Source organism: Podarcis bocagei, assembly GCF_964188305.1.
Source record: "Podarcis bocagei genome assembly, chromosome: 6".
NCBI lineage: Eukaryota > Metazoa > Chordata > Lepidosauria > Squamata > Lacertidae > Podarcis > Podarcis bocagei.
In genome coordinates, this window is record NC_138130.1 from 54,379,607 (window position 1) to 54,394,498 (window position 14,892).

The 14,892-nt window shown below is 45.4% G+C and overlaps 2 protein-coding genes across 5 annotated transcripts in view; both read right to left on the minus strand.

Annotated features, from left to right (window-relative positions):
• KCNE2 (potassium voltage-gated channel subfamily E regulatory subunit 2) overlaps positions 1-14,892 on the minus strand; it is a 232,155-nt gene that overhangs the window by 92,770 nt on the left and 124,493 nt on the right. The gene's annotated exons all lie outside the window — the stretch shown is intronic.
• The window catches only part of CLIC6 (chloride intracellular channel 6), a 137,423-nt gene that overhangs the window by 17,356 nt on the left and 105,175 nt on the right, over positions 1-14,892 (minus strand). Inside the window, exon 1 of one of the 4 annotated variants that reach the window (XM_081198762.1) lies at positions 2,402-4,002. The exons of the other annotated variants lie outside the window; for them this stretch is intronic. Within the exon in view, the coding sequence (XP_081054888.1) occupies positions 2,402-3,826 (1,425 nt within the window). The 5' untranslated portion in view covers positions 3,827-4,002. Of the gene's footprint in view, positions 1-2,401; positions 4,003-14,892 lie in introns of those variants that run through there. 4 annotated transcript variants of the gene reach the window in all.

The window sequence follows — 14,892 nt, forward strand, 5'->3', positions numbered from 1 at the left end:
CTTCAGTTCTCAGGCTGCATATGCCCTCTCCCCAGGCTACATCCTTCCCCAGCCTTTCTCCACAGCTTCTGCAAGTGCTTTTGTCTGGCTGCAGCTGGAGGGAATCCTTGGACTGTGATAATGCTTTTTGCTGGCCTGGAGGGAAGTATGTATAGAAACATCTGACTTGTGTGTCACTGGAATGCCACTTACTATACAAAAGTAGATGCAGCTATTGTTCCACCCACTTTTGCCCCAAAGCACCATCCACTTTTGCTTCTGGACCTCACCCATCACGGGCATCCAGCCCTCATAGGTTTTCCCACAAAGGAATGTGGCCTTTGAGCTGGAAAAGGTTCCCTTTGTAGTCCTGAACCTCCTTTTTTATGCCTATCTTTTTCCAGATCTGGGATGACAGTAAGCACCACCACAGGGCTGCCAAGACATTGTGCCGCCTGAAATGTGGAACAAATAGCACCCCGGGTGCTATTCCATGTACAGTAGCCAAACAGACTGACAGTTGAATCTTATGGCCACACTGGTAATAAGACAGCCCCATCCACTGCATCTGAGGTCTGAGGCAGGATGCTACTATTCAACTTCCAACAAATAATAAAATCTTGCAGCTGCTCCCTCCCTGCATCCTATACCTGAGTTGGCCCTGCACCACCCATTTGAATTTTGCCTTAAAGTCCTAATGATAGGTTATATACATAAGGAGGGAAATTGGGGGGGGGTTTAATATTGAGCAGAGAAGCAGTGGATGAGGAAAAGGGTAGGCACACTTATCCCCACAGTTTCACTGCTTTAATTTCTCTGCTCTAGCCATTTATTTGTTTTATTGCCCCTTGAATATGGGTTTAATGTACAGTGCTACCCCATATGTCACATAGGAGGAAGAAAAATAAACAGACAAATCTTACAAATTGTAAATTACAAATTATATTGTAAATCCCTATCCCTACCCCTCATTATTGTGCTAAATTAATGTACAGTCCCTGGGTTTTATTTTAGTGTTTATTACTGTTTTGGTTTTGCTATATTCAATTTTGTTGTTTTAATTAGATATATTGTAAACAATATATGGGATCTTAATTGATGAAAGGTGGTTTTAAAATGAAATAAATAGTTTACACAATCATAACCAGAGATCTGCATGCTTTTTCAGTCACTTGAATGCTTTGTATGGCTTTAAGATGTAACATGGCAAGCTCTAAACTCGACTTGTTTTGTTTGCAACTTCTGCACTGTCCATACCAGGATAACTAAATTTTCAAGTTGTCATGCATGTACAGGCCCCAGAACTTGGGGGGATTTGTGGGTAAATAAATGAATGCAATGTGTGATTTTTCAGTTGTCTGTAGTGGATTTGTCAGTTGTCTGTAGTGGATCTTATTACTCATGATCTGATTTCCCCTTACATATGTCATACATACATATATATGTCTCAACAGCTTCTGAAAGTATACCCCATTGTACTTCAAAAAAGATGCACTTGTTCTAATTTTAGAAAATGCAAGGGACTTAGATACAGTACTACAACTACAGTATCAGCAAAAGCCATAAAGTTCAGTACACAAATGGTAAACCCCAAACCTGAATGCCTTTTCACTTAAAAAACCCCCAATACATTCAGAGTGAGGTGAGGAAAGTTCAAAGTATGTGTAATGTATCTTATTACTGTACTCTTCTACTTCTTGCTAGCAGTGTGATACATATCATTTTTCAATTCTACAGTTTGTAAGGAAAGCATTACTTTTCTGAGCATGATGCAGCTTCATAGCATGTCCCTATTTAATCGTGAAGTCAAAAGTAGATTTATCTCCGACTTTAATACCCAAATCATCTTAGTAAAACTGGATTTTCATCTGGCTGATTTAAACAGCACTAGCTTAGCCAATGTACTTTATAATAGCCAGAGGATCTATGTATATCTGCAATGGAATCTTGTATACAATATGTTGAGGCAATTTACCATATGTAGTGGCAACCCCTGGGAAACACATAGGCTTTTAAAAGTAATTTCTGTTGGCGGGAAAGTTTGTGAGCGCTCTTAGGAAGATTCTTAGGAAGATTTCACCAAGAGAAATTGTTCCAAAATGTTTGCTTTCTGTCTTCTTGATCAGGAGCAGCGATGGAAGCAATACTCCGGATCATTCCAGAAATGATGATTTAACTTACTGTAAATCACCCTGTTGCACTCGCAAGGGTAAATTTTCCAGTGCATGTGTAGTGGGATTCTAAGCCATGCTCACCGGCATGTGAAGGGAGCTAGGGAACAGCGGGTGCGAAGCCCCAAGCTGTCGATTTGTGCGCAAAGTCTTGGACTGCATTTCAAAGCAACTATTGGAAATCCTGCCTTAACTACCCCTATTCACTTGGCCTCACAACCAGCTCGCTTTCCAGGCGAATGTGCCCTTACCTTTACGAAGAGGGAGATGTCATGCTCTTGTGCCTCTTCCACCGGCGCGGCGAGTGGGATCTGCTCTTCTGCCGCCGCTTCCTCCTCCTCCTCCTCTTCCTCCTCCTCTTCCTTTCCCTGCATGCCATTCACCCCGAGCGCATCCCCGGCCTCCGCGGCCCCTTCGACGGCTCCCTCCGCGGAATCGTCCTGCAGGTGGTTGGTGCGTTCATCAGCATCCTCTCGCGCCGGCTCCGCCGCTCCCGAGGCCGGGAGAGCCTCCTCCTGGGCGCCCGCCTCGAGGTTTCCCGGGGCTTCGCTTTCCTCCGTGCGCGCAGCTTCTTCTTCATCTGCCGGGGTTTCCTCGGGCGCTTCTCCTCCTCCAGCATCCAGTTCCCCCTCAGCGGGAATTTCTCCGCTTGGGGCTTCCCTCTCTTCCTTCACAGTCTCTTCTTCTCCCGCGGGAGCCTCCGGAGGTTCCCGCTGCTCTCCCAACTCGGCCTCAGCCGCCTCAGCCTCTCCGTCGAGCTTTTCTTTTTCGCGCGCTTCTTCGCTCGTCTCTTCTCTTGCATCTCCGCCGCGCTTTTCCTCTTCCTGCTCGCTCTCTCCTATCACAGACTCCCCTCCCTCTCCGACCACCGGCTGCTCCTCACTCGCGCCCCGACTCTGGCCCGGCTCCCCCTCTTGTTGTGGGGGCTCCTCTCCTTCAGAGCTCCCCTCGACCGGCCCCTCTTCACTCGGCCCCCTGGTGTGGAGTGACTCCCCTTCTGGTTGTGGGGGCTCCTCTCCTTCGCGGGTCTCTTCTCCGTCGACCGGCTTCTCTTCGCTCGCCCCCCGAGTCTCCCCCGGCTGCTCCCCCTCTTGTTCCGGCGACGCTTCTCCTTCAGGACTCCTTTCCTCGTTCACTGGCGCCCCCCGACTCTCGCCTGGCTCCGCCTCTTGTGGGGGCTCCTCTCCTTCAGGATTCCTTTCTCCGTCCACTGGCTCCTCTTCACTCGCCCCCCGACTCTCGCCCGGCTCCCCCTCTTCTTGTGGCGACGCCGCGGGAACTGCTGCCTCCTCAGCGTCTCTGCCCCCCTCAGTCTTTTCCTCGCCGGCGGCGCCCGCAGCCGCCGGCGTTTCGTCCCGCTCTGCAGGGCGTCCGGCCGGACTTGCCTCCCCGCCCTCAGGACTGGGGGGCGCCTCTCCATCTTCGCGGCTTTGCTGGCTGCTGAGGCTGCTTTCTCCCGTCTCGTGGCTCTCGCCTTCCTCTTCGCGGGCTTTCTCCTCAGGCGTTACGCGCGGAGCTTCGTCCTCCGCGGAGGTGGAGGCCGGGGGCTCCTCCGTGTCCTCCTCTCCCCTCTCATCCTCCTCCACTGCTCCGTTCTCGTTCCCGCCTTTCTGCCGCGCTTCTTCTTCGGCATCCGGGGCCAGAGCTGCCTCGAGCTGCCCCTGCGCCTCGGCCATGCCGACCTCCTCAGGGAAAGGGCGTTCTTGATTGCAGGTGACAGGTGCGCGTCCCTGCGGACCAAGGGCGCCTCGGCTCTCACGCAGCTCCCGCTCCCGCTATGGCGACTGTGCCCTCCTCCCTGCGCTCACACAGTCGGATTAAGTCCGGGACTTGGCCAGCGACAAGGGTCACATTCTCGACTCCCCATCAGGGAGCACGCCGGAGCGGTGCGCGCATGCTCAAGCGCAACAGTTGAAGCTGGCCGTGCCCTCACCTTTCTTGCCTCGCCTGCCAAGAGGGTTTTGCTCCCCGGACTAAGAGAAATTAGGAGGACGATGGGAGTAACAGGGTCGGCCTGGACATCTAAGGGGAAGCTGCCAGCGGTGCAAAGTGTAGGGGAATTCAGAGTAGGGCATCGGACAATATTGAGAGAAAAGAGGCCAAAAGGGAGAGACAGGAGAACAGGTGGCAAGAGGCTAAGAACAAAAGGAAACAGATGGGCAAAACTGGGACAGGGGCTCAGGGATGCCTGGGCTTTTTTCTGCAGAGAGCTCCATTATCTGGACACATGGTCAACAGACCCTGGACACCTTTCACCAGAAATTCAATTATTTTCACCCCACAATCAACCTTACAATGAATCAATCTATGCAAGAAATACATTTTTTGGACACTACTATAAAAATACAGGATGGACGCATAGACACCACCTTATACCGTAAACCAACTGACCGACAAACATATCTACATGCCTCTAGCTACCATCCCAAACATACCAAACAGTCCATTGTATATAGCCAGGCACTACGTTACAGCCGCATCTGTTCCAATTCTACAGACAGAGACTCTCACCTAAGAGATCTACAGCAAACCTTTTCAGAACTAAAATACCCAGCAGATGAAGTTAGACAACAGATCAACAGAGCCAGACTGATACCCAGAGAGAACTTGCTGCAAGACAGACCCAAAAAAGAAAATAACAGAACACCTCTAGTCATCACATACAGCTCCCAAGTTAAAACAGTACAACGCATCATCAGAGATCTACAACCTCTCCTGGACAATGACAGTTCTCTTTCTCAAGCTCTGGGAGGAAGACCTTTCATTGCCTACAGACAGCCACCCAATCTTAAACAACTCCTAACCCACAATAATACTACAACCAGACTTAACATGGACACTGGCACCAGAGCCTGCAATAAACCCAGATGCCAACTTTGCTGCCACATACACCCAGACAACACCATTACTGGCCCCAACAACATCACACATACCATCTCGGGACTATTTAATTGCTCATCGTCTAACATTGTGTATGCCATCAAATGCCAACAGTGTCCTTCAGCTCTCTATATTGGACAAACAGGCCAAACCTTACGCCAAAGAATAAACGGACATAAATCTGACATCAAGAATCACAAAACAGAGAAACCAGTAGGAGAACACTTCAATCTCCCAGGACATTCTATACAAGATCTCAAAGTAGCTGTTTTACTACAAAGGAATTTCAGAAATAGACTGGAAAGAGAAGCTGCTGAATTGCAACTCATTACCAAACTTAAAACAATGGAGAGACCTGGTCTGAACAGAGACATTGGATTCTTATCCCATTATACATGACTAACCCATTTCTCACCTTCTCACCCCTTGCCTTTTCCTGTAAGACCTATTACAGTCGTTAAGAGTCGTCAACAGGCTCATCTCAGCTATCTGCCAATCTCCCATTCCCACCACCCTTCTGAGTAATACCCCTCCCCACCTCACTATATAGAAGGATCTGGCAACTTCTGTTTCAGTGTATCTGAAGAAGTGTGCATGCACACGAAAGCTTATACCAAGAACTAACTTAGTTGGTCTTTAAGGTGCTACAGGAAGGAATTTTTTTATTTTGACTAGGATTATGCTGTCAGACTTCTGTTTTATTGCTATCACCATAAGCAAAAGAACTCAAGTTCTGACATACGAAATACTCCTTTGCTTTAGCCCTTTAATCACTACAACTCTGATTTTGTGGGCATGGAACCTATCCAAATACTCAGGTGATATTTTGGCAGTAAAGACTGCACCTAACCTTTGATGTGTTGATTTACAGCAGTTTGGGGTTAAAGGGATTACTATTCCCAATACCAGGGATCTGAAATAAAGTCTCCCTCCCCCCTCGGAATGTGAAGGCTTATAAGGTTTACAATGTGAGAAACAATGAGGAACACAAAACCTACTGTCAGGGTAAATAAATCATATGAAAGGAAACTTTTTAATTGTCTGTGTGAAAGGAAACTTCATATTGTTTGAGGGCCACTTTCTCAGCGTATCACTGAGCAAGGTTTAGCCACTGAAATTCTGGGGTGCTGGACATGTTCTTAAGATGGGCACACTTATTTCTAGCTTGAATCTGACATACTGCATATTCCTTCCACCTTTCCCCATCCAATTCCCTCCTCTCCTTGGCAATAAAAATGGAGTCTAGTGGCACCTTTTGTAAAGTATAGCTTTACATAGTGGAAGATCTGGTGATGGTAGCAGTTGCAACCACAGTGCTGATGTTTCCTAGTTCTTCCTCCAAAGAGCCCTTTGGATCAGGCCAATGGTCCATCTTGTGCAGCACCCTGTTATCACAGTGGTCAGTCAGATGGCTGGCAACATCCACACTGCCATGCGGGGAATCTCTTGCAGGTTATCAGTGCCTGAAGACAGGGCAGCCAAGTCATGTATCCATAGCAGTGGCCAGAGGAGAAATGACTGCTGGGAGGAATACAGAGAAGAGGAACACCATGGTATTGTTGTAAACAAAACCTGCCCTTTTTCCCTTATGGGGGTATCCAAGAGCCCCTATAGAGTCCTTACGTGGGTTTCCTATTGTTAGGAGAAAATAACAGAGGCCAACCAGAGAATATTGAGAAGCAAAGCAGCTAGTAAGCCTGATCTTTATTAAAGCTGGTGTAACAGGGTGCTCTCCTCACACGCAGGAGGACCCAGAACACGGTGTGCCTGCCCTTATATAGACATTTTAAATTCCCTGCCCTGGAGCTCAAGACCACCCCTCCATACATCATATATACATCACAGAAGGGGTGTAACCCAAGACCATACCCACATCACAGAAAAGGTGGTCTACAACAGAAATTTGAATGTTGTTGTTTTTCCTGTCTGCCAGGTTATCTGATAATCTGCCCATTCCTTTGAAATGGTGATTACCAATTCCTGCCCTCCCTCCTTGCAGAGAAAACATTTGGTCAGTTTGGGAGTCAAAATGGTTTCAGGACGGTCTTCCTGTGCTGCTCCAGACATGTGGTCCACATATCTATGTTTGTGCTTGGCTGGTACATTTATGAACATTTATTATATATATAAGACCTTAAATTTTTTATTATAGTAGAAGAAGAAGAAGAGTTTGGATTTGATATCCCGCCTTTCACTCCCTTTAAGGAGTCTCAAAGCGGCTAACATTCTCCTTTCCCTTCCTCCCCCATAACAAACACTCTGTGAGGTGAGTGGGGCTGAGAGACTTCAAAGAAGTGTGACTGGCCCAAGGTCACCCAGCAGCTGCATGTGGAGGAGCGGAGACTCAAACCCGGTTCCCCAGATTACGAGACTACCGCTCTTAACCACTACACCACACTGGTACATCTGCAGCAGCAGAAATGGATGCCTTCATCTGCCCCAGCTACAATGAAGTATGTCTCTCCCACAGCCACAGCAGGTGCTGTAAACTTTGAACAGCTTGACCTTACCCCCAAAGGCACACACCTCCATCGTCTCCCGATGGGTGCCAACGGACCAGAATGGTACCATGGCATTGCTGAGCAACAAAATTAAAGTTGTGAAATGCACACACATAGTGATCATTAAACTTTATCCTAGCTACATGTTTATTAACAGTGTGATTTGTTAAATCCTATGTTTTTAACTATTCTGTTATCTGAGTACCTCACACTACTCTTGTCAATAATATCGACAGGGAACATGAAAAGCCACAGACTTGACCTCACTACCTTATAAGTGATTCCCAGGCTATTAATACAGCTACTTAAATGCAAGGAATTCGTAACTGGTCCAAAATCAAACATAAAACCCCAACTGTTCGATGCCTCTAGAAAAATATGGCAATTGTAACCAGCAGAGAAGTAGGCATCAAATGAGAGAGGGGATTTCAAGGGCAAACTCACATAATCTTGCACTGATTAACTGTATTTGCTTATGAAGTTCAGTTTTTCTTTCATGAAACAATAGATTAGCTTTACAAATACTTGTTAAGAGTCAGCTAGAGTGATATTTGAAGGCAGTTTAAAAATTACCTTTGTACCAAGGAGAAAAATGTAGGACATTGATACTGACATCAGTCTCGTAGAGGTCAGTTCATGACTTTTCACAGCGGTGATTTGGGTTTTATAATCCAGTTAAAGTTAAGAGTTAATTTTAAAGTCCCACTTATTTGAGTAAGAAGTTAAGCATGTTGTTAACTGTCTCCTATGGAAACTAGTGGGCCTTTAAAGTGCTTCATTGCATGATCCTGTGAATAATGTGATGCCTGTGAATAACCTGTGAATAATGTGATGCCATATGGAAATGTTGAACTAAGAGCTTTGGTAGGGGGTGGAGATAGAGCAGAGCAAGATACTATTGCAGGAGATACACACAACTTTCCTCCAGGCTGATCTGCTGCTGTTGGCAACTCATTATTCTGACAGCAGGATAAAGGTTATGAATGGAATGCAACTTGTATAGTTCCACTGTTGCTACTGAGATTCTGTGTGTAACCTTGCAAGTGAAAGACTGTAGCTTTGGCAGATCATGTGCATTGTATGCAGAAATGCCCTGTGTTCAATCCATGATACATCCAAATAGGGCTGGGAAATCCTGAGAAATGGACAATACTGAGCTACATGAAATCAAGTTATGACTGAGGATCAGCCAGCTTTTAATGAATTAAATTTAAATTAATCGCATATTTATAATCTGCACTGTTACTTTTTAAAAAATCAAGGTGCTATACAACATATGAGAAAAAAATCAACAAGAGCATCCACAGGTGCATCATTAACATGTCAATAAATCATCAATAAATGGCTTAAAAAATAAAATTCATATTACAAAGGCTTGTCTAAATAGTATAGTTTCAAAAGACACCTGAAAGAAGGGAGGGTCCCCAGTAAAGGCCAACCAAATCACAGGAGCATGGAGAACCACCAGAAGCGCACCATTAGAGGATCACTGTGAACGAGGTGGAGCAGCAGATGGTCTTTAAGGTTCTTTGGTCCTGGGACTTGATGAATTCACCCCAGTACCTTGAATCTGGCCTGGCAGCAAATTGGCAACCAGTACTGTAATCTGTTCCTGTGAGCAGACTGGCTGCTGTGATTCACACTAGTTGAAGCTTCCAGACCAGAAACAAGGGCAGCCCCACATAAAGTACATTACAGTAATCAACCCTTGAGGTTACAAATGTATTAGGAATGACAGCTAAAATGTGGAAGCATTTTAGAATTTCTGGATAAAAAGGAAAACGTGTTCATTTTACCATTTGAGCCTTTCGGAGCATAACCGGCTAAATGAAATCAGGAAATGACTTCAGTTAGGTTACAAAAGCAACAAACATTTTTAAAGACTAGCAACACCTTAAAGGCAGACATACTTATTGTGGCCTAAGTTAACAAGGATTGGAATAGACTTCATCAGATGCATCACATTTCATCCTCAGTCAACAGATGCACACATACACAGAAAGAAATGTAAACTTTGGGGCCAAAAAGCCACGAAAGTCAAGTAGTACAGTCGCTGCTATTTCTATGCAAAGCTAAAATGTGTACAAGATAAGCACGGTTAACTGCTGATAATGCTGTCTTCTAAGCTTTGGTATGCTAATTTAATGCATGTAATGGGACAAGGAAACTGCACTGGTTTTGGCTGAGTCCTAAACAAATGCAATCAAGCCTGCTAATAAATTCTAGTTGACCTGTTTCATGTTGAAGTATCTCTTTGAAGTTTCTTTTGTTGGAGAAGTCTGACTTTCAGGTCCACAGCAGAGATTCCTAGGAGCCTGAGATGTTCCCACCCCACCCGCCATGCTTCAGAATATTGCCATTTTTAAAAATGGAGCTTCAGGTTTGTCTATTCTTGTGTAGACAGCAGGACTTACACAGGCATTAAGTTGGCATAGTAAAGCTAAAAAGATTGTCCAGGGTGGGTGGGTGAGATGTGAGAATAAATACAAATCATGATATGAAATTCTTTGGAGATTTTTACGTGTATTTCCTTGGTCATAGGGATGTTGGGTAGGATAAGGAACCACATATTTTTAACGGGCCATTATTATTTAGTATTCTCCATAGGTCTGATCCATTGCACTGACAGCACAGCAGCCACACATGGAAACATCTTTGTGGGCCATATTTCCCCCTGAAATAGGCATTCATGGGGTGTGTATGCAGGTACCACATCCAGTCATTATGGGGAATGGGATGCCTGTGACTGATATAATGGACTGATCCAATGATTGCTTGTGTGTGTACAGTGAGGAATGGGAGTAAAAACTGAGCTATTGCACCCTATAAGGGACCCCCAGGCACTGCATCCACAAAGGACTGGACCCTTAAAAATTCAGTCTGTTTGGTACTGTATTCCACCAGGCTGTGACTGGTTACTTACTATCTACTTTGACCGAACTAAACCTAGAAATCTTAGGGGGTGGGACTGGAGCAAGGCAAAAAAGAAAAAGAAAAAGCCATCTGGGTATAATGTTCTCAGCTCCCCCTCAGTAAGCTGATTAGGGACAATCAGCTCCCTTCACAGCTGCTTAAATTCGTCCCACTGAGAAGGAACAAGCATCAGGAGAAGGAAGAAAGGCATTTGTATGAGCAGAAAGTGGAACTAGCTGGAGGAGGAGAAAGAAGGAAAAACAGGGAACGCCACAACATTTCAAGCACATTAGGTATTATTTGGTGTTAACATTATAATTATTTAAATGGCTTTTATCAGCACAATTCTAAACTGTTCAAGAGATTTTGTATTTATATACCAAGTCAGAGAAAGCTGCCTCCTTCTGGTGAAAGGCACTGAGACCACGCAACCATTATTTGTTACATTTGTTATCGAGCCTTCCCCCCGCCCCCGCCCCCCCCCCCCCATGATGCTGAAGATGGCTAACAGCAAAGTAAAATACAAAATGGCAATCAAAAACATAAAATCAGGGCTGGTAAAAGATGTTGACCAAAAAGCCATATTCCAACCAGGTGAAAGGACTCAAGGAGGGAACAGAGCAGAGCCTGGGAAAGGTGTGGTGTAGCCTTGGGAGATCTGATCATCTATCTAAGATAGTGAGAAACAATGCTGAACAGCATAGGTGCCTAGGATGGCAGATCCTGGGAGAAGGAAAGTAGCTGCAAGGTGCTGCAGGACAGAACAGTGTGTGCCATGTCTCCGGAATGCAAGCCTGGGCAGGTTACCCAGACAAAAATACCCTCCTCTTGGTCTCAATGATATGCTCCAAAGGAATTTAGCACCAGCTTGGCTGCAAGAGTTGCAGGAAGGACGCATACAAGACACCATCCAACCATCTTAAGGACTCCACTCAGGGTTTGTGTAGGCCGTTACATCCTTGCTTTTCATCGTACAGTATATATAAATGCATTCTGTGAATACAATCCCACTGGAAATCAAAGTCACTTTTCATGTAATTGCCCTAACACAGTAAATGAAATGTGCATGCAAGAAACCTGAAACAAAGTGGGCCCACTTATCCAGGAGGGAGAAAAAGTGAGGAGGGGGAAAGTCAGGTATGTCACTAAAACTCCTTGGGGGGAAAAGTAGGATATAAATGCAACAAATAAATTTTAAAACAAAACAGAATGCTGCTGTATTGTAAACTGTTTCTCCTTCACCAGCAACCACTAGATGGTAGTGTTTGATCATCTTTTTGAGATACTGAGAAACAATATTGTTCACTGGTTACTATTTTGGACTAGCCAGTTTCCTTTTTATTATAGGGGAGTTCAGTTGTCTGCCAATTTTTCTTTGTGCGTGTGACCTTCGATAACTCCAGAATTATCTGAATTTTGTTTACCAGTCTTAAGCTGCAATCCTAAATATGAGCACTTGTAACCATTCCCCTTTAAGTCAGTAGCACTTGCTTCCAACAGCATGCTTAGGATCACATGATTGCACCTTGACTCTAGGCTCTTCTAGAGGGGAGTGGTCTGCTTTAAGGCACATAAATTTCTGTTTTTGAGGTCAATGTTTACTTCAGGGCAAATCTTTCTGCATCTTAGACAGAATTCAATTTGTTGGTCCAGATCCTTCATATTTATGAAAGGCTGGGAGAATATTTTTATTATATAAATCCTTACAGAGGTCCAGTAGGGGAATCTCTGCACAACAATACCTAAGGATCTCACCATACATATTACTAAAAGATGTAGCATGTTCCATATGTGCCAACTCCCTGGGGCCCTGGGCAGTGGTGGAGCTAGCTGCTCCGGCACCCAGAGTGGCATGCACCTGGGGGGCAGGGATAGCTGCCCGTGGGGGCAGGGCTAGCATCCCAGGGGGACGCAGCAAGCATCCCAGGGGTGCGCCGCCTGCATCGAGCATACGGGGGGGTGCATCTCAGGGAGTGTGCTGCCCATGGCGAGCGTCCTGGGGAAGGGGGCAATGTCACACACTCCTTGACACCTGGGGCGGGCTGCACCCACCACATCCACCTTCCTCCGCCTCTGGCCCTGGGTGCCCAACACCCACAAAACTCCCCATGAAGTGGCCAGGCACCCACAAATTTTGGTGCCAGGGCCATGCCTGGCACCCACAGCCACAGGGCCAAGCTGGCACTCCTGGCATGCTCAGTCCACATTTTGTGGTTCTACACATTATAATTTTTCACATCAATGTTTTATACTTCTACAATCTTGGGACTGCTACAAGTCTGCTAATGCCCCTCTCTTGTGCTCTGGCATTTGGCTCCATAATTAGAAATAAGAAGGAATTGTTATTCTTTGCTATAATACCTTCAGACTAGCACAATAATGTTTCACAAACATTTGATTTCTGTCATGTGATATTATGTTCACATTGCAGTGATGCTATCCATTTGCTTTTTGGAAATAGTGAAATGGATATGGGCTTCTAGAGTTACTGAAAGCTATATGGCTATTAAATATAATTAGATTCAAGAGACTATATGACATGAAATAAAGCCTGGGGTGCAAACAGAGATGTATCTTCGAACTGCTGATCATTCACAATATTCCCCCATTCTCCCCTCCCAATACCAAACTGATTTTGAAAGTCAAGGGAGCTTCAAAGCAATATGAAGTTTCCTTTAGTTCAAAACCAGTTTGGTAATTGGGGGAGGGGAAGGGAACCAAACCTTAAAACTTGGATGCATATATGTCTGGGTAGGCTTGCTGAAATAAAAAAAATTAAAGGGTTTAGCGGGCATCTAAAACAGTATAATGAGGGTTCCTGCTTAGTGATAACAGGCAGGGTGTTTCACAGAAAAATGCAGAACCTTGTAAAAGTGCTCGTTCCATAGACCTTGCAGTTGAGTAGGCATGTATGGGACATAACAATCTTCAAGGAAACTTTCATTGGCAGTAACTGCACTAAAAGCCAAGGAGTAGTGCTGTGATTGTTGGCATAAACACTGCAAATCATTTAGTATAAATTATTAAGTTGGATATTACAGTAATTTAAGGTCAGGTATTCTTCTCTCTACAAAATTCATTTCCCTGCAGTCAGGTGTAGTTGTACTAATGTTGCAGGCTGAGAAAGGGGTACTCACAGAAACAAATAGCTAGCCTTTCTCTGTTTTGAAAGTATAAATAATTTATTTATTATACATCACATTTTTATTTATGGCTATAGGATAAGGTTTCTGCTGGAGTTTTCAACTAGCAGCTTTCAGGATTGTTGTGAGAATCTCATGTATGCCACTGTGAACTCCTTGGAGAAAGGATGAGATGCAAATTCAATCCACAAACTATAACAAACAAGCGGCCATCCAAAAAGCACCTCCTTCCTATATACTGGAAGGAATAGGTCTAAACCAGTCTTCCCTAACCAAGTATCTTCCAAATATTTTTGACTGCACCTCCCATAAGTCCTTGTCAGTGCAAGTATGCTGGCTGGGGCTGATGGGAGTTGTAGTCCAAAACACCTGGAGGCTGGAGGACATAGGCTTGGGGGAAGCTAGCCTACACCATGGGGGACAATTTGTGACCCTCCAGATGTTGCTGGACTACAACTCCTACCATCCCTGGCTATTAGCCATGCTGACTGAGGCTGATGGGAGTTGGAGTCCAACAAATATCTACCGTATTTTTCGCCCCATAGGAAGCACCTAGTTTTTTTTGGGGGGGGGGATAAAGAAAAAAATTATTTCACCCCCAGGCGCAGGGCTGGCGCGGGGGAAGCCCGAGCTTCCCCGACCCCAGAACAGGCTGCTGCCTGCAAGCCTTGCGAGTCCGCAGGAACTCCCCCGGGCTCGCAAGGCTTGCAGATAGCTTCCTGAAGCCTGGAGAGCGAGAGGGGTCGGTGCGCACCAATGCCTCTCGCTCTCCAGGCTTCAGTGAAAGCCTGCATTCGCCCCATAGGACGCACACACATTTTCCCTTCATTTTTGGAGGGGAAAAAGTGCGTCCTATAGGGCGAAACATACGGTACATGGTCACATTTTAGCTACTCCAGCATAAACATTATATTGAAAGAAAACAACAACAAGCTGCCAGTTAAATATACAGCAGTGGAAGGGTTTGTTTTATTTTATGGAGGGGAGGGCTCTCAGGCAGTGATTCCTGCTGTGAGAATACAGCTTTGCAAGTACCCAAATAAGTACCCCATTTATCATCTGTGGGATATTTTGGAAGGACTGCCCTGGAATCAGATCAATGATTCATGTCAATCCCTGTGATTAAAAACGTAGCCTGTGAAGGCTGGAATCTCAGGTGTTGTTATGATTCCTTGAAAAGGTGATCCTTTGAGGATTAAAAAGAATTATGCTGCTTTTCCCGTTCGCCTTCCAAAGCGATTCTTTAATTGCTTCTTTGCAAGCGCAGGCACCACGTCGAATAAATTAGTGCCCTCGCTTCGCCTC